This window comes from Dermacentor albipictus, chromosome 5 (assembly GCF_038994185.2).
Source record: "Dermacentor albipictus isolate Rhodes 1998 colony chromosome 5, USDA_Dalb.pri_finalv2, whole genome shotgun sequence".
Taxonomy (NCBI): domain Eukaryota; kingdom Metazoa; phylum Arthropoda; class Arachnida; order Ixodida; family Ixodidae; genus Dermacentor; species Dermacentor albipictus.
In genome coordinates, this window is record NC_091825.1 from 96,919,136 (window position 1) to 96,941,928 (window position 22,793).

Genomic DNA, 22,793 nt, shown 5'->3' on the forward strand with positions numbered 1-22,793 from the left:
TTTCGTACATTTAGCACTGCCTTTGCAGATTGCAGAGGCTTGCAGAAGAAGCTTGTATGACATTGCTGCAACTTCTACACTGTGAAGGTGAAGAGGCCCTTCTTGTTATAGCAGTTTTGTATGAGTCCACCCAACACGTTTCGAGTGCATAATTTGCAAATTGCATGAGATCATGAAAACTGCAGCCACCGCGCTGATTCTGTCGGTATAGTTGGTGCAGTAAATGCTCCTTAACTGTTGTACATGTTGGTCAATAAGATACCTTGACATTCAATATTTTAGACAATGCACACCCTTTCTTGCAAAAAATTAGAGTGCGGTCGTACGTCATTAACAGCCTCGTTAGTTGTTACCCTCAGTTCAACAGCGCCACGCCACAATACTTGAATGCCACTCGTCCATACCAACAACAGTACACTACCAGTTCATTTTCTCTAGGTCCAAAGAACACAAGTCTCCTCTATGACAGCACGAAATCGCATTACAAAGTCACGAGTAACTGAGTGTTTTCCAGAAAGACAGCAAAGACAAAATCCTAGCATAGACTCAGCATAAATTATTCAGATTATGCCTGAGTGCACCCTGATGTAGCGCGTTTAGGAAGCTTGACACAATGAACACAGGAATCGCATCACTTTTATCAATTCAATAGCACAGTGGTTAACGAATCAACATGTGATAGTTTATTTATATTCTATATTACAAAATAGTACAAATTCATGATGCAGATAATGACGATGATTCTTAAATAGCGAAAGATGTGCCTCAGGTGTGCATATTCAATCCTGTGCGCATTGCAGTATTGTGCCAATATGCCAGCCCATTTTACACGAGAGCATGTCCTATGTGAAAAGCTAGGCCTTCTTTCCTTGCTTGGGTCGCTTTTTCGGAGGTGTCCAGCGCAGAGAAGAGATGTCAACTTGAAGTCGCGGCCTCTTGTATTGGGCACTCTTCAGATGTTCTTCCACAAGCTTGGGTGTCACGCAGATCACGTGCTGGCCCTTCCAGTACTTCACCATGTTGAGGCTCTGCAGTGTCGTCACTATGTCCCCCTGGGTTATGCTGGTCATCTGGCTGAAATGAACCAACATTCAAGCGACTCAGCATCCATGAAATCACAAATGCGAAGAGTCTTCAAGGCCCTACACTGCATTTTTCAATTTGTGCATTTACTTCACCTCAGGAATTTGCATAAGGCTTCGGTATATTGCACAGTCAAGCACGAAATTTTACGGAACACGAAATCTGAGAAAAAGCTGAATATCTGCGCAGCCTCACAACACAGCCTCGTATTTACATTTACAGCCTCTACCGGTATATGTGAACAACGTTGTGATGTTCGGTTTTACTGAGTGCCATAACAGGCTGCTTGGAAATCGGACGCTTTCTGAGATACCGTGGTCCGTAAACTTTCGTGGTTGACTGTACTAGTGCATACAGTCGAACCCATTTATAATGAACTCAACAGTTCTGCAAAAAATTGGTCATTACATCAGTAGTTCGTTATATACGAACTCGTCCTTAAAAACCACTGAATATTTATCGCACTGAAGCTAGTGTCAGCAGCTGCAATTCGGCAGCACCTTGGTCCTAAATTCAGATTTTCAGTGTCTTTCTTGTTCCTGGTGCGTTGCCGCACCTAGCCGTAAATTTTTGTTAGATATGTTCACCTAAGGAACGAAATACGGTGTCGTATAACTCTTTAAAAACAGTGCCCGGTTTCGATCACCTGCCATTCTAAACTGCAAGCGCAGCCAGCATTAGTAATTCGAGAGCTTGCGATATATTTTACTACCAGCAGAATATGACTGCACTCTACACAAGAGAGCAAAGTATCGTTGTGGGCAGGAACTGTAAACCTTGAAAACTACTGCGGCACGCCACCATTCAGTGAAGCTCTCGGACATCATGGTCTCGGCATTACAACTGCATGTCAGCCAGACAAGAGCTGTAAAATCATGCGTTTCTATGCTGCGATGTTCAAAAGGTAGAACATCACCGCGAACTGATAGCAGCAATTGGCAATGCACAAATCAAGCGCTGCCAAACCTTGATCTCCTGATAACGGCACAGTAACTGCCGATCCTTAGGAACATTGCGTGGAGGCAGCACGTGGTGCAACGTTATTGCCAACTCGGGCCACGTGAATATCGACAGTAACGACGGAAACGCTTAAGTGACGATTGTTCCCATGATAGAGGCACATAGATGGTCGTTCCGAATCGGTGAAATAGGCGCAATACATGTTGCGCAGCATGGACAATTGTGTAAAAACGAGAAAATCCGTGTTGTGCCATACAATATTGCACCGGCGCACGTGCCCCTGTACGCCCAATGCCATGCTGTTATGCTGCCTTTCCCTGGAAGCGTGCCTTGAAAGCGAGTCGAAATCTGCATGCGGCACTCAGTTGCCCACTCATCTCGAAGGCCGTATCATTGCCACAGTTGGACTGGAGAAGGGCGTGCGCTGCCATGTGCCCAGTTTCGTCAAGCTCCCGCGCTCTGGTACTTCGCTTTTACCTTGACCAGGTTAAGTGTTCATTGTAAAAGTACGGCAATTTAAAGAATGTTAATTATACTTGGAAGCAGTTTCAAAAGGCAGGGTCAGAAAATCATTATTGCAGTGAAATGTGGTCATTATAACCGTTACAGTGTTATATCGGGGATTGTTATAAGTGGATTTGACTGTACTATCATTTAGAGGCTTAACTGTATAACGAACTTCAATATAACGAAATTTTCGATATAATGAAGTATTTACCTTTTAATAACTTCTTGTCCATAGAACACCATGTATTTAAACCTCAACCATTTTTAACTAACTGCGCACTTTCAGTGAAAAAAATGCATGATACAGATCGCCTGCACGCACGCACAACGGGCGGCAGCGAATGGGCTAAATAATAACAAAATTTCAATATACCGTATTTACTCGCATAATGATCGCACTCGCGTAATGATCGCACCCCTAAAATTTGTCGTCAAAATTCGATTTTTTTTATTTCCCGCGTAATGATCGCACCCCGAACTTGCCGCAGCGATATGTCGTGTGCTAAGTCTAGCGAATAATGATCGCGCTTACCACCTGTCGTCGTGTGCTAAGTCTAGCGAATAATGATCGCGCTTACCACCTGTCGAATGCTACGTGAACGACTCTTCAAGACAAGCCAAGCGGCCTGCACGCACTAAACATTCTTAAGTAAATGCCTCATTTCATTACTTTCATCACTTTCCGCACTTCCATGACAAAATGAGGTACAACCAAACTTGCCTTTATTATGGGTTGGCTTTATAATGGTTGATGTCAACAAAAACAATAAAGGCGCATTTCGATTATTTTCATCTGCTTTTGCACTCGTGAGCACGCAACAAATCGCGCGCGGCAATGATAGTAGCCACGTTTACTCTGATACGTTAAAAGTGTACCCGATTCATACGCCGACGCTTGTAACACAGCTAAGATATTCGCCCACCCTTAGCGGAAAGTAGTGAAGACAGATGCCGCAGTTTCCGCAGCATGCCCGTCATGTGTTTCTGTCACTGGCAGCTAAGCGCGCCCACCTATTTCTGTCTCCTCAAAGTGGACATGGCTACGTTACTGCCGCAAACTTGCTGATATTAACGATATTATTCATCACTAATACGGAAGAAACTGTTTCAATGCACGCGATGTACTCACGAGAAGAACAAAAAAATCGCGTTCGGCGCGTTCGGCTCGCTCCGCTAGCCGCCATTTTTGTTTTGGTGTCCCGCACCCGCAATCTCGCATCCCGCAGCAAACGCGGACGAAAAAAAATTTTTTTTTTTTCCCGGGAAATTTAACCCGCGTAATGATCGCACCCCTGAATTTGCTTCAATTTTTCTGACAAAAAAAGTGCGATCATTATGCGAGTAAATACGGTATCAAAGCAAAGTGCAAATTTGACTAACTTCATTATAACGAAGTTTAACTGTACTTTGAAAATTTCAAATACTGAAATACGAACCGAAGTGAACATTGAAAAGCATAAGATTCAATTGAATACCGTACATGCAGAATGTAACGAGCCTCCGAATCTAACAAGCAGCCAATTTTTGCAGGCTTAAAGAAAATAAAAGTGTATTTGAATGTAACATGCACCTGACTGTAATATGTGCCAGATTTATAAAAGAAAAGTATAATATGTCCCCACGTTTGCGATTAGAAAAAACGAGACATGTAAAATTGTCACAGAATGGAAACTTATTTGTTTTAATGAGCTTTCATAATGAAAGCAGCATGTCGTCGTCACCATTCGTGCTTCATTGGCCTCAAACACCAAGCAAACAAGACAGTATTCTTGAGCGATCACTTACATCAAACTTGTCAAAATATTGTAGCATACAGCGTTCCTGACAGTCTACTTAAATAGTGAGCTCAGCACAGTGTCAGAGACGCTGGTGGCAGTATGCACCAACGCATGAGGGACCCAATCGCGTGAAATCTCGCGAAAGTGATAGCATCTCCGAAAGCGATCGTAGCTGTGCACAAAATGAAGCCACAGTAGACCTACAGCAACCTTCAAGAAAATGCGCTCTGCTGCCATCTCATGACGACGATGATGCTGCTGATACAGCTCTAACAGCAGGCTGTTGCCAACGGCACAAACGCAGTTTCGGCGTCGTAACCGATTGTAACATGCCGGGAATTTTCAGTCCAATTTTATTGGGATAAAAGACGCTTGTCAGATTTGTGCAAATATGGTACCGTATATACTCAAATCTTGGCCGGCCCCGATTCTAAGCCGGCCCCCGAATGTCTGAAGCCAGAAAAAATAAAAAGCTTACCTCGAATGTAAGCTGAACAAAAAAGTGAGGACAGCGTTCACAAAATGAAAGCGGCATTTATTTAATATGAACATGCCAAGCTCACTGGACGTCATCATTGCTGCTAGTTTCGTACGCTTGAGGATGCACGCAACCTCACGTTGGTGCACCCACGCATGTGCAGGCAATGCGGCGTGGCTCCTGTGCGTCGAAACACGGCGTGATTTCGGTGAAGAGCACTTCTCTGTTATCGTGTGCTTATTGCTATCATCTGCCCATTGCGGCACACGCAAAAGGTATCTCCTGTTGCTCCCTCCAACGACGGACGTTTGTCTCATCAATGCTGAAGTACCGCCCGGCTTGAACGAACGTTTGATGGTGCCTCTGTGGCTAGCATAACTTTTCGTTTGTGGCATCGCCTGTTTGGTGCCATTACAATAACGCCATGCTGCACACCGCACGCCGATGCTTAGCCCCCGTACCGATACGACACAGGTCGAAATGGCGATGTCGCAAGTGTACTTCGGTTGGCTACTGGTGCAGCTAACAGCGGCTGCGATACTGACTTTTCTAGATGGCAGTAGCTATGTACCATATTTATCATATGGAGTTACAGACTGGCGCATTTTTTAAAATTCTCGAATCTAAGCTGACCCTAGAGTTTGGTATATGATTATTTGCAAAGGCTATCGGCCTAGATTCCAATAAAAATGGTATTTGAAAATACTGAATACTTGCACATGAATAATGACAAGCACTAAAGCTTTTGCCAAGTAAATGAAGAACTGCATTTTAAATGCCACATTTAGGTTACTGAATTGCCTCCAACTTCAGAGTACACTTGCTTGCCACATGAAAAAACACGGCAAGACAGCTTGCAGCCCCAAAACTGTGACACCGCAATACAGTCTCTCGAAAACATTTCACTCGAGACATTCAAAGCACATGACTCAAGCCACTAGCAGTGCCGTGGTGATTTTAATCTAACAAGAGGCATTCTTTCTGCTAGTCTCTGGCACATATGCAGGAGTTAGTAGGTAGTGAAACTGAGATGCCATGAATGATATTTCATCAGTAACATAGTGCTGTTATGCAAAAAGAAGAGAAGATACGAATATGCTTATAAACTGCACCTTTAAAGCAAGGTTGCACAGGTCTGCATTGCACAAATGTCTGTCTGTCTGCGCATGCGTGCGTACACGTGTGTCTGCAGTAGCTTTCACTCCAACTTTTAACACAACCACGGCAAACGATTTTCATTCTCACCTAAGGTCTTTAATTGACAAGGCTCCACGGACATCCCGGAGGATCTCGAGGAGCACCCAGGACCAGTAGCTCCTGTAGCTGAGCTTGCCCAGATCAGAGAGAGGCTTCTCAGGGGACCCAACTGTGCCTTCCAACTTTGACAGCTCGTAGCCTGGAGAAAACGTAGAAGTGAAAATCAGCACAATTATTGCAACATAATGTGCACTTACGGGGACATCGAGGACAAAACCCAAATGTGACCAAACTGGTATGCCACTATGTACAGTAAAAGCTCGTTAATTCAGATGTCATGGGACTGGGAAAAATGTCTAAATTATCCAAATGCCGAATTAACAAATCAACAGGAAAAACATCCTTAAAATAAAGTTGGAGAAGCATACCTTTATTTACTGGAGTATTTTGATATAGTCATCCGCTTTTACGCACAGATTCCGGCTGACATCACAATTTTTCTTAACTCTTCCAAGTGACCAACAGCCCACAAACTGTCGGAAGTGCTCAGGCAAACGTCCTCCAATATCAAAAGCGCCTCCGTGACTTCTCGTGAGATGCGATGAGGTCACAGCTGCACCTCCTCACATGACTCTTAGTCTGAATCATAGTCTTCCCCGGCACCCGTGACATCATTAATAATTTCTTCATTGGTCAGGAGACCAGTCGTGGTGACACAATCATCAATCACAATGTAGTCCTGAAGGGACACATCTGTGGGAAGGACAGCATTGAAGGTCAGGCAGTCATCATCGGTGGACTCGGCTGACACCTCGTCTGTTACTGCCGCATGCTCAGGCCTCACAAAACTGCTGTGCCGAAAACAGTTGGCGATGACTTGCAGAGGTGTATTTTTCCACGCAAGGGCAATGATGTGCACTGCGCTGAGTAAGTCCAGTTCATACAGCTTTCCAACTTCTGAGCATCAGATCATTCGCTGTAGCAGGTACTTTTGGTACTTCGACTTCACTTAGTGAATGATACCCTGGTCCATCGGCTGAAGGACACATGTAGTGCCGGGCAGCAAAAAAACTACCTTGACACTCTTCAGTTCGACTCCACAGTTATGTGCGCTGCAGTTGACAACAACCATAATTATCTTGCAGTATTTAGACATGAAGTGCCAGTCTAACTGCTGCAGGCAGCCTCGAAAAATGTCCAAGGTCATCCAAGACTTCCTGTTCGCTCTGTACTCGATAGGAAGGCTTTTGATGTTTTTAAAACAACGTGGCTTATGTGCCTTCTCGATGACAACAAGTGGCAAGTGCTCCGTGCCAGTCATATTGGCGGCAAGAAGCACAGTTATCCTTTGCTTGCACTTCTTGCCACCAATGCACGGGTCCCCTTTGAAAGTCACCGTCTTGTCGGGCAGAGCTCTGAAAAATAGAGCAGTTTCATCTGCACTGAATTACGCTTGGTTCATATGCAGCGATGTGCTCAAGCAGCTTCATGTTTTTCCACTGGGTGGTCACTCTTTCACCAACGCTGACATTTTCAACGCACACACTTCTGAAGACGAGTTCGTGTCTCTCCCAAAACCTCGCAAACCACCCTTCTGAAGCTCTGAATGATTCAATGTTCATTACTGCAGCGTACTTCTCACCTTATGCCATGATGAGAGGTCCGCTCAAAGGCAGATGCACGTTGCGACAGTCATAACCCACTGGAGCCAAGCTTCTTCGAGCTGGGGATGAGCTGCAGTTTGCAACTGCTTTCTTGATGTGTGAAACTTCTCGCTTTCGAAGGCTTGAAGAATCTGTTGTTCATTTTCCACAAACATTCTCAATGTGCTCCGCTTCACGTTGTACAGTGACACCTTGTTAAACCGTCCCTGCTTAAACAGTAGTTTCGCTTTAAATGTAGTAAAGTCAAATCCCCAACTCAGCAGCCATTGAACATAATGTGTTTTGTATCCACATAAACCATACCAGCCTATTGTGAATGTATCAGTTAAAACGTAGTGTTTCCACTTTTCGTCGCGCAAACAAGTGATGCGTCGTCTCCATTGGGCGGCCCGGCAGAACAACAAGCCTCAGAGATCAGCACAATGGCCTCCAAGCGCCTTGTGCGTTTGCACGTGAAGCCACATCAACATAAACATCAACGTCATTTCTGCACCGTGCCAGAGAGTATTGTGGCGTCGTGCAAGCGAGAATTCACGTTATGCCAAAACTCTGATAAAAAAGACACCGGGTGCTTAGCATAGAAGAAAAATTAGACATTGTTTGTGCTATTGAACATGATGCGAAAAGTCGGCGCTGGCACGCGACGTGGGTATACTGTTGACTACGGTGTGTGGCATTTGGAATGCGAAGAAGTTGCCTCTATTGTTGAAGTGTTACCTAGCGACAGTGATAAGGAAGACACGGAAAGCGACAGCACGGACGATTCAGGCCTGAAAGTGGCAAAAGCTGCGCATTACGTCTGCCTCAGGAATGCAATCATCGCGATGAGAACAGTACCCCGCAATGAAAAGGTGCCCTGTGACTTCTGCAATGCTACCGCGCCTATGCACGGAGAGTATGCAACGCCAAAGAGGAATCTGCCATGCGAGTGTTTGCTGAGAAGAGGGGGCTGGCTGAAAAGCTGGCTCACAGCTTCAGCAAGTTTGAGGCCGCTGTTGTCGCTGCTAGGCCGCGGCGGCATCAAACGAAAATAACATGTTTGTCACGCGATGTAAATAAATACTGCATGTTTTTTACCCCCTTTCATCACACTCTCTCTGAGTTCCATTTTTGACAGGTAAGTGGGCGATCTCAAGCCATGTCGGTTAAGCAGTACTACCGTTTAGTACATACTTTTTCCGAGCTCCGGCCAACTACGGTTTGACGAGGTTTCACTGTACTTTGCCATAACATGCTGTCGCGATTCGCTGTTCTTCAAAGCCTGCAAAATTTCCACTTTAGTTGCCAAGTTCTTGGCTTCATACTTCTGCCGCTTTTCTGGCGTTTCCATCACCGTAGTGCACGATGGTGGTGGCACGCGAAACACGGTGACAACGAAAAAATAAACTCTGCAAGAAGAGATGATGCCAACTCGCCAACGCAAGGCGCAGTGGAGCGAAGAAAGAAGACACCGACGTACAGTGACACTGCGATCGCACCCCCCCAATTGATGACGATGCCTCTCAGGTTTTGATTTCGCTCCAGTGGTGCCAGCGCTGGTTTACAACACTTTCATGTAGCAACAGCCGTCAGCATTTGTCGGAATTAAGCGGTGTGGGGCCAAATTCTGGAGAATTAACAAAGGTTTGGTCCCATTGACTAACATGCACTTTGGCCGGGACCAATAGAGCCGTCCGAATTATCCAAATTTCCAAGTTAACGGGTGTCGAATTAACAAGCTTTTACTGTATCTTCAAAATAAGGCCCTCTCAACAATTACTAGCAGAGCAAATTGTAGCTGAAGGTACTGTGTTTATCAGATTCTAATATGCAGAGTTATTTTGTTCAAAGCAAGAGAATGCACACCCAAGTCTAAGGCACATTCAATTTTACAGCAGAAAACGATTGCAATGCAATATCGGGCTGCAGAATTTATCGTTTAGGATGTAAATTTATTCGCACCTAATGTCCACAGCTGTAACTGTCAGCTCTTTATCGTTGTCAATGGGCTGCAACATGCCGATCACCGTGTGGCCCAACGTATTTAATGTTCCACATTCCTTAAAGAGTTCCACAACAATCACAAATAGGTTGGTGGCCCAGGCCTCGACTGGCCGCTTCACCAGTTCGTCCTGCAACACGTGCAAGCTGTGCAGCACCACAATCACGTGACACAGCTTGGCTGCTGCTAGCTTAGCATGTAAAATAACATCTTTTGAATGCGATTTTGTAACAAAAGATGCGTAGTTGACGCCAACCGACAAAAAATTCATTCTGTCAACATGTTCTCATGACACTGGCTGTTACCATCTCTTGCCAACACTGCAAATGTGGTTTCGTATCCCAGTGTAATGCAAAGAAAATTTTCGGATCCACTTTTTGTCAGAAAAGAACACATTAAAATCAGGTAAATACAACATCCTGAACACTGGATGTGACTATGTCATTGTTTTTTTTTTTTAAGTGCAAGTGCTTTATTTTTCTTTACATAATCATGGTTATACAGATATCTGGACCGATAGCCAATATGTCCAACAGCAATCCTGCTTATCTGTGCTGGTATAATAAACCTAAGTAGTGGCAGGGATGTCAAGAACTTCAAGAAAAAGACAGGCGAAATTGTAGGCTGCGTGCTGCATGTACAGAAATATTTCATACAGGTATTCACAGCAACAGTGTACGGCAAGTGGGCAGTTTATTTGCATCATGTTCAAAACAAGCTGCAGGGTTTCCAAAGCAAAGCTTTACAAACTAGACCCATTGCAGCTTGTAGGCCTGTGTAGAAGACCTTTAGAAGCAAGTGCCACAAACAAAGCAGGCACGAAAGATGACAAAATGTGTTATACATGAAAAAAATATTACATACCGCTTCAGTTTATCATAAAAGCTCTTACAGGCCATAAAGAGACAACAACACACCTAAAATGTGGAAATATCCAAAGAAAAATTGCTGCGGCTGCAATATTATCCGACCGTGCGCATTAGTAAGTGCAGCATATGGCCTAATTTCAAGACAGTCCGCAGCATGACGTCACACTTTCGGCGACTTCAACTGCACCCAGCTCAGCGACCAGGGAAGCCGCATCCAGTAAAACATGCTGGAGGAACGAACTTGATGTATATTTTATGTAGGTTATGACAGTGCAGCATTACTGTAATTACTCGATTTAACAGGCCCTCGATTGTAATGCGCACCTTTACCGTGACCAAAAAGAATAGTAATAATAAAACCTCGATTGTAGCGTGCACCCGTTTTCCATGACCAAGAAAAAAAAAAGAGTTCAATACCACACACTTTGTGCTTTCATATAGAAAATACCATTTTCTCTCATTTGGAAAACACAGATTTATTTCCAATACACTAAAGTTGTGATGAATAAAAATGGCGTACCTTGCCACCACGACTTTCATTGTGCCAGTACAAGCCGTGTGGGGCAATAGGTATCGCTCGTCGCTATCAGACAATTTCTTATCGCTATCAACAAACCAAAGCATTTCATCCTCGGTGCCATCTATGGCATTCAAAATCCCACACTTTTTAAAGGCCTTGTTAACCATGGCAGACGGGATCGTGCACCATGCATTTTTCACCCATTCAGTAAAGCCCTGCAATGAGGCACGCTTCATTTTATTGGTGGGCGTGAATTCATGGCAGCCACTGACAAGCCATTTGGCGTAGAGCACCTGAATTCTATCTTTCACTGGCTTGTTCAAACAGACATCAAGCGGCTGGAACTGCGATGTCATGCCGCCGGGTATCACGACAAGGTCGGTGTTGCATGCAGTCAGCTTGTCTTTGATGCACTGGTCAAGGTTGGCACCTGAACGCGTCGAGCACACGCATCCCATGCAGACCTAAACTGCCACTGGGTCTCTTCCGCCAAACGTTATCAATCCAGTCAGTGACCAAGACCGTGGTCATCCAACCTTTTTCATTCGCGCACACAATCACGCCACTCGGAAACACGATTCTTTTCGGGAGCATTTTCCATCTGAACATAAGATATAGGGGCAGCTTGTGCCCATCCGCAGTGCAACAAAGCATTCCGGTGACTCTAGTTTTTTTGTGGCCAGAAGACAAAATGCGCACTTGCTTCGCCCCCTTCCTTTCAACGATTGTGGTGGCAGGCATGTCAAAGTATAGCGGTGTCTGATCGGCATTTCCAATTTGTTCGAAGTGGTAGCCATTTCTATGGCGCAACTTCAAAACTTAGGGCTGAAAACTGTGCAATTTCTCTTCGTATTCATCGGGCCATTTTTGGCATATCCCTGTCCGCCTTCAAAGAGAAAAGCCTTTTCTTTTCATAAAATTTTATAGCCAGCACCTGCTTGCTTTTAAGTCACTCCACATTAGTCCTTTTTGTAGGGCTAACTGCGTTGCCTGTAGTTTCAGCAGATCGGTTGTCACAGGCCGCTGTGCTGCTTGCTGCTCTTGCACGTATTCCGTGAGCAGCTCTTCTATTTCGGCAAAGCGGCCCTGCTTCGTTCCACTGAAACCCTTCCTTGTTGCTTTGCTGGCGAAAATATTCTTCTTTTTGCGCCAGTACCGCACACACGTTTCGGGAACTCTGAACACCCGTGATGCGGTCCGATTTCCGTCCGGCTCCACGCACATGACAACTTTCATTTTAAAAGTGGCATCATGGTGGACTCAGCGTGTCTTCGCAGTCGGTGCTTCCATGCTGATTAAATAAATGCAGAAAACGGGAAGACAGGCGGTAGATTAGGTTACACCAGCGCCCGGTTACATGTACAACATGGAGGCATATGGAGGCATGCACATGAAGGAAGCTATGGCAGCTAGGCTAGAAACGCGTACGAGGCAGCCATTTTTCGAATGCCGATGATGATATGGTAACATGGATTTAGGGTAGTACTCGATTCTAACAAACGCACATGCAATTTTTAGATTCGTATTATTGAAAAAAAGGTGCGCATTAGATTTGAGTAAATGCGGTAGTACATCTTATAGAGGAAGAATGTTCTTCAACTGTTCTACCCTACCAAGTTCCAATTTTAAACGTCTGTTCCAAAACAAAGAAGCTGTACAAATGAGTGGGCTGTTAAGATACTCCAGTTTTCCTACACTTTCTCAGTTTCAATAACTGCTTGCCTCTTCAGTAGTATGTTCCACAACATCACTTCTTATAAACGTCACTCAATTTGTCAATTCCAGCAATGGTCTATTTCACCACTGAAATGTTACACTGTGACTGCAAAAAAGGACGGGACTAGCACTGTAATCATTCTTTCTTGTGGCCGCTATTGTGTTCATGCTGTTTCAATGTGAACAAATGCCAACTCACCCAGGCTTCTGCTCAATCAGAAGATGTTACTCAGCCGCATCAGAACATCCATAAAACAACTATCAGCAGCGTGGAGGAACGTTATGCTATTTTAAACACCTTCAGCTCAGTTCTTAGCACTAGTGCACACGTGATGACATGAGTGGGAATGTTATGCATCAAGTGTACTGCATGCTATGTTTCTATGAAGACTTTAAGGTTTTCATTCAATTTGATTAACCCCACAAAACACCAACACCATTGCATACAACTTTATTTCTGGCCAAGGAGAGTACGTTTGTGCCAGAAGAAAATGTTGAGTTTTAAATGAATTAGTATAGTGAGTAATTAATTAGTAATTGGTTTCCTTAGCTACTGACAGCTGAAACTTCACTCCAGCACATCAAAGACGATACTGTGGGTTTTGCATAAAGTTTCCTGTGCTCAAATCGGCATTCAGGTTACAAATTCAGTGCATCCAGGAAGAGATGTTGGGCGTTGTGGGTTTAAACGTTTCACTCATAACCAGGGGGAGCTAACACCTAGAACACAACCCGTTCACACCTTCCCTTCATAACGGACACAATTAGAATTAAATTCTAGCGGTCTACGTGCTAAAACCATGATCTGATTATATGAGGCACGCTGTAGTAGGGGACTCCGGGTTAATTTTGGCCACCTGAGCTCCTTCAACGTGCACCCAATACACACTACATGGGCGTTTTTGCATTTTGCCCCCCTTGAAATGCGGCCGCCATGGCCGGGATTTGACCTCATGCTTAGCAGCTTAACGTCAGAGCCACCAAGCAACCACAGCAGATGATGGACACAATTTTCTCCACTTCTTGCAAAAACAAGTACCAGGCAACTATTGTCCAACAATGTCAACAACTGCATTTGCAAGAAGCACTTTTAACTTACTGAAAGCGATGAGGAACTTTCCGTAACCCTTGCGCTGGTATGGTGGCATGGTAAGGATGCAGGCCACGTTGTTCCCATCAGGGGATTCTTTCTCCTTGGAGAAGTAGCCCACCAGATGTGCACCGTGCTTGTCAACCTCACACAGCACATAGAAGATGAACGGCTCCACATCAAAGTATAACGTCTTGTGGTCCAGGAAAAGTTTGGCCAGGAGGCACAGGTTCTGGCAGTAGATCTGTGCCCCAAGAAACCAATTAACATAACCGGAGTTGAGAGCGCTAAAATAAGATAGTGCTGATATTTTTAACATGTCATTCTCTTGTGTTAAAGGAAAGTCCAAGGCTTCTAAACTCTACAAAGAACACTGGCAAGCATCAGTGCACCCTAAATAATTTACTGTAATAGTATTTGTTTCTAAGGACCTGCTTTCAGAGTCAGTAACCTGAGGGTGACTACACAATGAGGTCATGATTCAATGGCTTGCTCCGTTCCAGAAATTGCTATGGCTACCACTTGCAAGCACAGCCAGAAGCGTGCGTAGCATTCTTGTTTGTTTTCTTCTGTTCAATGTCATCATACATAGCCGTACTGGCACACAACATCAGCTAATTTCACTCTGTGCCATGACACCATGACCATGTTGGTGATACCAAGTCCAGCATTCCAAGACAAACTTCAGTATCAAACAACTGTATGTTTCTCAACCTTCATATGTGCAAGTTTCATGTTTACTTGCAAGAAGAGAGTGGTGTAGATTCAAAAACTGAAAGTCATGTGTCAGCACTCCTTCAGTACCACATAACATTGCTGCTTTTTTTATTAGTCACCTTTGGCAGTGATCTTAAGTTCCAAACCAAATGCAATGCTCCAATGTTGAAACAGGCATTTGCTAATGTGTTTTTGGCTTTACCTGCTGCCCGTGCTGTTAAGGCACTTGACTACAATGCAGCACGAAAAGAATGGTGAGGGGAGGTATGTACGGCTAGAACTTTCATCTGTCATGTTTCCCGTTAATCATTAGAACAATTTGATAATTTGGACTTGCCATCCAGTCCCGCTATACCATGTGCCTTACTCTATGCGAGCAAGCACTTTATGATTCGGAGATATATGGCCGCGCACTGGTTAATTCAGACAACTACTGGAGTGAAGCAACAATAGAGTACTACATATACGCAACGTAAAAGAATGGTAGCATACAAAAAAATGCAGCAGCACAGTACAAGCACTGTAAGTACTTCAAAATGAGTGACAGGAACAAGCGTGAACGTTTTACAACACAGAGGTCAGGCTTGATCAGCTCTACTTTACTCCAAGGAAGTTGGCCCTGAAGGCTGCAATGTAGTTTCCATCCATATTACATGGGGTGGTTTATCTCAAGCTTGAAGGTAGGTAAGTACAGATAAGGTCAATAGTGTCGATTGCTGACAACACTATCTTTAACCAGTGGAAGTAGTCATCATGCACCCAGTTACAGTCAACTTCTCTAAACATTTACTTTGGCAGAAATAGCTGAATGAATTCTAAAACCTTGCCATTTCATAGCAATTTTTTCACAATAGTCATATGCTTTTTGCATCACACAAGCATGAATACAGCTTCGGGAATCCAGGTCAGGCTATGGAGCTGCATGGAAGACGTGAAGAGCTTGAAACTGTGTTTGCAGACTCTTCAAGCCATTCAAACAATTTACAAAGTGTCTTTAAGCAACGTCTCCAAAAGCTGGTTTTACCTACCACTTTCACACACACTGCATAAGGTACAACCAGCAGAATTATTCATGATGTACATGTAACTGTCCATAAAATACACAACTGCCAAAGTCCACAAACAAGAATTAGGGAGACTTGTCAAGCGGGCGAAGGGTTAGTGTGATCCTCTAACAAGACTTAGGGAGAATTGTCAAGTGGGCGAAGGATTAGTGTGATCCTGTAAAGTAAGGGTTCCCAAACTAATTTCCGTGGAACCCAGGGGTTCCACGAACAGCTCTAATACTAATCCAATCGCATTCTTACTTCACACAATGAAACTTGTAGTTGTTCTTATTTATATGATTCAATAACTTGCACACTTTCGCTCTCCTTTTATAGCCGCTGAACTGATTAATGACGACATTCATAGTGAGGCCATAAATAAGAGCATATTGGTGGGCAAAATAAGCGGGCAGGGAAGGGCGGGTTCTGTGGCACGCTCGGAAGGCAGGTGGGGTTCTCCAGGGCCAGAGAATTTGGGTACATTCGCCATAAAGCAAGCAAGCAAGCAAGCAAAAAAAGCAGCAAACTGGACACACCTATTCATTTGAATAACCTAATTACATTTATTGAATATTTGTCACTGTTTCTGAAACTTTTCTCAGCGCTGCCACTGCAGATAGTTATAGCTTAGATTGTAAACATCCGAAATAATTCAACAGGTGAGAAAGGTTGATGTCATTATCAAACTTAGCGGTGCCACAACTGGTGCAGTAGAGAGCACACTAACAGTGAAGGCACTAAACATGGATGGCACTTAGGTATTCCAGGGTATCCACTAAGCTTACATTTCCAAATTCCCTAAGTGACACAGAACTCTATTTTATGTCAAGACGGGCTGACACCATGTTGCCCAATGCTGTCACTCTCTAGTAAGCGCGTTAAATATTTAAAAAGAAAAACGACTTATTCCAGTTTCAATAGTGAAGAGCAGTGTTTATTTTATTTAAAAAAAAAGAAAACAGAAGGCAGGCATTAGTAAACTGCATAGTACATAGTAGCACATAGTCTGATTTCTAGGACAGACTTTTCTCAGCCAAACAATATAGTAAAAATCCACACACTGTACAGCTAATATGGGGTAGCTGGTATCGTATTTACACAATTGTAAGTCAACCTCTTTTTTTAAAATCTGAAGATATGAAATGGCGGGGTTAACTTACAATCGAAACCAAAACACGGCACCGAAAAAAAAGCGAGACCAACGGGATATCAGGGGAGCTACAATGTAGTTCCAATTTTATGTTTGCTCTACGGCCCCACCCGTAGCTTTTCACTTTTTGGGAAGTTTTGGAAGGATTTTTCAACATTTTTTATAGTTTTACAGCGCACACAGCACTCATGTGGGGTGTCGATAGTTCATGGAAGTGCAGACACCGCTCGTGGCTCGCGTGTTTTTGTTTCCCTGTAGCTCTTTAGTTTCTCATGCATTCGATTTGACTGCCGGCCACATGCTACTTTCATGCTTCCTCAATCGTCATGAGTGCTCCAAGTACACTAAACATTCAGTGCTCATTCACAGCGGCGTTGAAGAGGGCTGCCATCCTTTACGCTGAAGAAACAAATAACTGTCCAGTGGGCCGCAAGTTTCATGTTTCTTAATGGATGGTGCAAGAGTGGCGACGGCAGCAAAGCAAAAGTTTCACCTGTGACAGCTAGCAAAGAGGGTTCCACGGTCCGAAGTCAGGCTGCTTTCTGGAGCTGAAGGCCAAGCTTGTGGCGTACGTCGCTGAAATGCATGATCGGTCCCTGCCAGTGAGGTGCGACATGGTCATGAGACAAGCCTGGATCTTCGCTTTTTAAGGACCTGCTCTGCCGTTAGTACGAGTGGCTCATGGCAGAATACCGCGAACTTACGCCAACTGGACATGTCAAAAGAGTCTCCCTGATGGCTCTGTGTGGTTGAGTGCTTTTGGCATGGACTTATCTGTGTATGCAAATGCAGTTGTGTATGCAAATGCGGAATTTCGCTGGACAGCGATGTGCTTCAGGATCGTAACAGCAATGGCGATGGCAGCACTAGTGAGGACTAGTAATCCAGTGACTATGCCAGCTACTAATACATTTTCATTATGGAATGTGCCTGCAGGTATGCTCTATTTTTTTTTTCCCCTTTCACATGCGATATGGGGGTTGACTTACATTAGAGTGGACTTACAATCATGTAAATACGGTAGGTATATGCATACAGTAAGTTTATTTTCACAAATAGTGTCTCACTAAAAGCAGGGGCCTTCATCCTGGGCAGTAAACATAAATATAGGCTGCTGTTAATGAAAGGCAGGAGCAATTTTTGGGAAATTTTGAGTTGCATTTGTCCAATTGGGAGGAGTGGTAAAAATTCATAACTTTTTTTGCAAGGTAGATAGCAAAGCCGGCTAAGATGCTTGAGTACACATCACTCACGTCAATTTCATGAAACTGCACTGGCATTTAGTGTGAAGAATGCCTGGAAAGGCTTCGATTACATACCTTGTGATCTCTGCCATCCACCTCCCACAGGGAGATGGTGCCTTTCCTGTATATCTCTTTGCCAGGTGGCTGTCTCCATATGCACTCACTCTGAAAAGGGCAACATTAAATGGGACTATCATCACAATGATGAGAACACAACAGGTTTGCTGAAATGCACATTTCAAGCATCACTGTCTCCTACACACCGCAGTGTAAGGAGAGAAAAAAAATGGAGAGGAGTGTGCATACCGTGCAGCAAGCGCACAAGATAGATAATTAAGCTGAACATGAGCTGACATGCTGTCTCCATTGTCTGAAAGCCATGTCGACCCCCTATGATGAAGCCTGCTCTTGCAATTAATACATGCCACAGGCAAGTCTCACTAGCCCAGGTGTTTTCTCCAATATATGCCTAGGGATTTCGTTTTGTCTAATAAGCGCCACCAAAAAATTGCAGTCATTTTAGCATTTTTTGTTTGAATGCTCCCCTGCTAAGTGGCACAACATTTCCAGAAGATGTATTATTATGGGTGCAGTTGGCATAAATGTAGCATAGGTCTGGTTCCCCTGGGTTTTGATAATGGTGGCGTGGAGGTAGGTGTGGTGACGACGGCCACCCTCTTCAATGCCAGAAACGTGGTATAGCACAAAAGTAGAAGATCTAGAAAACTCTAGTGAGTCATGTTTAGTGCTTCAACATAGTATTGACAACTGTGAGGAACAGTTCGAGCCTCCGACAGCCTCCCTTATGTAGGTGCTGCTCAGCGAAAATGCTTTGCCGCCTGTGCCTCTGTGTTTTTCTTTTCTCGCAGTGCCCTGAATAAAGTATAAACCCCGTGTAAGCTATTTTGCATGTGATGGTGACAAGCAATGCGTTGCAGATCACTGTCGCCGAAGTCTGTCGCTTGACGATGAAATCCCATACGAGCGACAGCTGCAGGTGACAAGGAGATGGCAGTGCGATACGCTTGGTCATCTGCTTAAATTAGTAAAAGGTTAACAGTGGCTTGCAATTTGGGCTGCAATTTGCCCATGAGTTTGGACCCTACTGCTGACAGCTGTGCTCCGACCTATGAAATGTCTATTTCCGAAACAGCCACATTTCAAGAATTGTGTGACTGAAGAACATCGTAGTGAAAAAAATTGTCCGTTGCACAACTAACCACACAAAGTCTTCTAATATTAGCACCCCCTGGGACACCGAACTGAAAAAGCTTTGGTGACTTTTCAACAGTGCATACAACCAACGCCTAAATGGTAGAACCTACGGAAACAGTTATTTCGTCTTGAGATGCAGTGGCAATGAGCATGCAAAACAAACCGAGCAACACCTATCAAGGAGAAGATGTGTGCCACAACAACACATGGAGAAGTGGCGACGTAGGAAGGCATGTATCTGGCCTGCAGACGTGTAACTGGCTATTTGCTCAAGGTGCTCTCACACGGTCCACATGATGAATTCTAGACTTTCAGGACCAAGCAATCGAGCAGCAAGAACGAGCGATTTGGTCATGCAACGGCCTATTTTGTCGCGCCTTGCTGTCACACACAAAATCACTCACACAGAGTTTGCTCTTAGTACACCACATCGAGGATGTGTTCCAAAAAGTGACAAGTCTCGCACAGATTTATTGTGGCCACGCCTATCTGCGACTTTAATACAAAAAAATTACAGTAATAGACAAAAGAAAATAACAAATTAACTGCTTATATTGATACTATAACAAAAGCTCTTCACAATAAATCAGTCATGAAATAATTTGAGAAATTTTGGAGATTTCCCATTAAAAAGAAATTGCACATTAAAGGTTAGAATGCTTTTATTTTTGGAAGGCTCTGAAGGACTGTATGGTTCTTCATAATTTACTAGTTTAATTATGCAGCACACACTACAGTGAACACAGGCACACACTAAGTAAGGATAGATGTGAAGGGCTGAACTGCAATTTCTAATTTAACATTAAAAGACATGCTTAGGGAAAATGCAGGACTGTGTAGGGTCTGTGTAAATGCATAGTCCTGACAGAGAAATCAATATGGTTGCCAACATATTCCACGATACTACGACTTCATGTGCTCATGCTAACTTTCTACCTTCAGATTTCTGTCGGATGCAAACACAAATGGCAGTACTAATATAGGGCATCCCAGCAATCACGCACCAAATTTTCAAGAAAGTTCATGTTGTTTAAAGTTTTGTTGATAAACTGGTGGCAATTTCTTTAGTCCCTGATATCCAATTAGGTAATTAAAAGTAGTTAGCTGACCTTTCATTGGTTGTTCTAATTATCAAGGTGTTGATTAGGGGGTAGTAGAGAGCCATAATAGATGTCAAAATCAGGTCTTTCCAAGTAACGCAACTGATCGGGACAGTTGGTTTTGAAGCATCTTGTGTGAAATGTTTGACAGTGAGACAAGAACACCAATACACGAGGACAAAATTTGTGTCCTTGAATCGCTGTCACTTGTTCTGCTCTTTCACACAAGACGTGTTTTCAGCAAAGTACACTTGCGTGTCTACTTTTTCCAGCAAAGAAAGACAGCCCGCAATATACGAAAAATACCATGCGACTGCGCGCACGGGATTGGTAGGGTCATCAAACAGACTCAGTGGAGAAGCAAGCTGTTCATCTGTTACTGAGCCAAGTGGCGATAGTAACAGTATGTATGTTCTTCCTGCAACACACCAACAGCTCCCGTTGATTACAGTGTATCAACATGATGGAAACATTCTGCTCTACGATACTGAGATAACAGCTTGCATCTACACGATGCAGGGCCTAGCATCTGAAATGGTTACTATTTTTCTAACTACCTTAACCTAGACTTACACAGCACTGCTACAATTACCTGGTGGTAACGGTAAGATTTCTCGAGCCTCATGTACTTCAGACAGAACTCGCAAATCCAGAGCTTTGGCACTTTTCCATAGTCCTCGGGGAAGGGTGAGAAGTACCACGCATCAATTTCATATTTTCCAAATTGTATCCTATCTACATATTTAACTTTTGTGATCTGTTGGGAAAAAAAGGAACGAAAGTTAGCGTGATACTAGTTTAAAGACGAAGAAATACACTACGTCGTTGCACTTACCGCCTCGTGCTCTTTCTCAAGCGCGGCCGTCGTCGGATCCATTTCGGCGTATGTCTGAAAAGCAGCAGCAATATGAATACCAGCATCGCCTTACAAAGTGTACATAAGCCTTGACAATGTAAAAATCACCTTCTGAATGTGATTGATCTCATCATGTCTCCGCTTTTGGTTGCGTGTAATTTTTCGGTCTGACTGCTCTATGCAGTCTGTTTGCGCCATCGGGTTCTTCAGCTCCTCTTTTTGCGACGACGACAAGTTGAACCGGTCACGGTCAACCCATTCGTCCAGACGACGGTTATCTGCATCGACAAACACACGGCAAAAGCCACAAGATACGTAAATAGTTCCAGTTCACACCACGGGCCGCGGCAATACAGTTTTCTGACGTATTACGACTTGTCACTTACATCCCTCGTAGTGAACGTAGTACTCCCACTTTCCTACGTCGTGATCGCACGGGCGAACTTGAATAATCTCTGCAGGATCTGTACAACAACAAATAAGGCATCAATGTACAACCTAAAACGAATTCTGAGAGGCGCAAGGACAGCTGACACAAACTTTTGCGACGTAAATATCAACTTACGCCAAGTGTCATCGGAACGACGGACCATGTAGTGATCTCCTATCTCAAGCGCTCCTTCCATGATAGGTTCTTTACTTTGTCGGTTACGGCTTCTTTCCGAACCTCCGAATGTCTTGCCTGAAATCGTGTTTTCAGCTTGAGCAGGCCCATCTTTCGCTTGAGTCACAGAAGTGCGATTCTCCTCCGACATGACACGAAGACTACAGATGCTTGGCTTGATTCGAAAAGCTTGGCTTGCCTCGAGTAGCCTGCAAATAAATCTACAACACTAAATTTATAATACATATACTAACTCTATTTTATAAATAGTTTATTTGGAACTGCATTTTTATGGAAGTTTACTACGTCAAAAAAAAAACGCATCAAACAAATACAATTTACGTGCTGGCTGCCGTTGGCTAAAGGACTGGCTCGTGGCTAAGGCTGGCTGGAAAGTCTCGAGGCCGGCGTTGGGCGTACCCGGTGAACGCAACGGGTACGTTGCGTTCACCCAAATAGCCAACTTATTACTGATTTGGCTTGGCTCCCGTTGGATTTTTAAAAGGCGGCGGTAGTGCGCTTCGGACATTTCTTGAATTTCTTGTGAGCGTCTGTCAAACAAGGTGTAACCTTTCTCTATGGTGAAACCTTTACGAGGTGTTTCTGCGCTGTATGTTCGATTTAAGTGGTCTTCGCTGCCGTGGTTAGTTTGTTTGGCTGGTTAGTACATGTACAAACGGTCTTTTGTGATGTTCTGGAGTTGTGGAAGTTCGTCGCCCCTATTGCAAGTACTTGCGTTGTCGCGACATCATTCGAACACTTTACGATCAGAGCAGAAACAAGTGCTGTAACTTACCCTGGTTATTGTGTAGGCGTCAGCTCTCGAAGTATTGGTCAATGCACGGTGGGAGCCCGTTTTATCTGCGGATGCGTGCTTGCACCAACTCTGACGAAACTCTGATCATTTGGGACCTATGAAAGCAGTGCTGTGTTGTTTTTGTTCCCTGCTTAGTTCGCCTGTTTACATACTCGCCTGAATGTGTGCTATTGTGATTTGTAAGTTTTCCCCCGTTGGTCT

General features: G+C 44.0%; 1 protein-coding gene across 1 annotated transcript; it reads right to left on the bottom strand.

The window, feature by feature from the left end:
• Positions 1-660: 660 nt before the first annotated feature.
• On the bottom strand, positions 661-21,971 carry mof (males absent on the first). The gene is made up of 9 exons (XM_065450811.2): positions 21,737-21,971; positions 21,558-21,635; positions 21,280-21,449; positions 21,151-21,204; positions 20,908-21,072; positions 18,076-18,165; positions 13,853-14,087; positions 6,052-6,202; positions 661-1,074 (listed from the first exon to the last, which is right to left on the bottom strand). The coding sequence occupies exons 1-9, from the start codon at positions 21,924-21,926 to the stop codon at positions 855-857; spliced, it is 1,353 nt and encodes a 450-aa protein (XP_065306883.1). The 5' UTR covers positions 21,927-21,971; the 3' UTR covers positions 661-854.
• Positions 21,972-22,793: the final 822 nt, after the last annotated feature.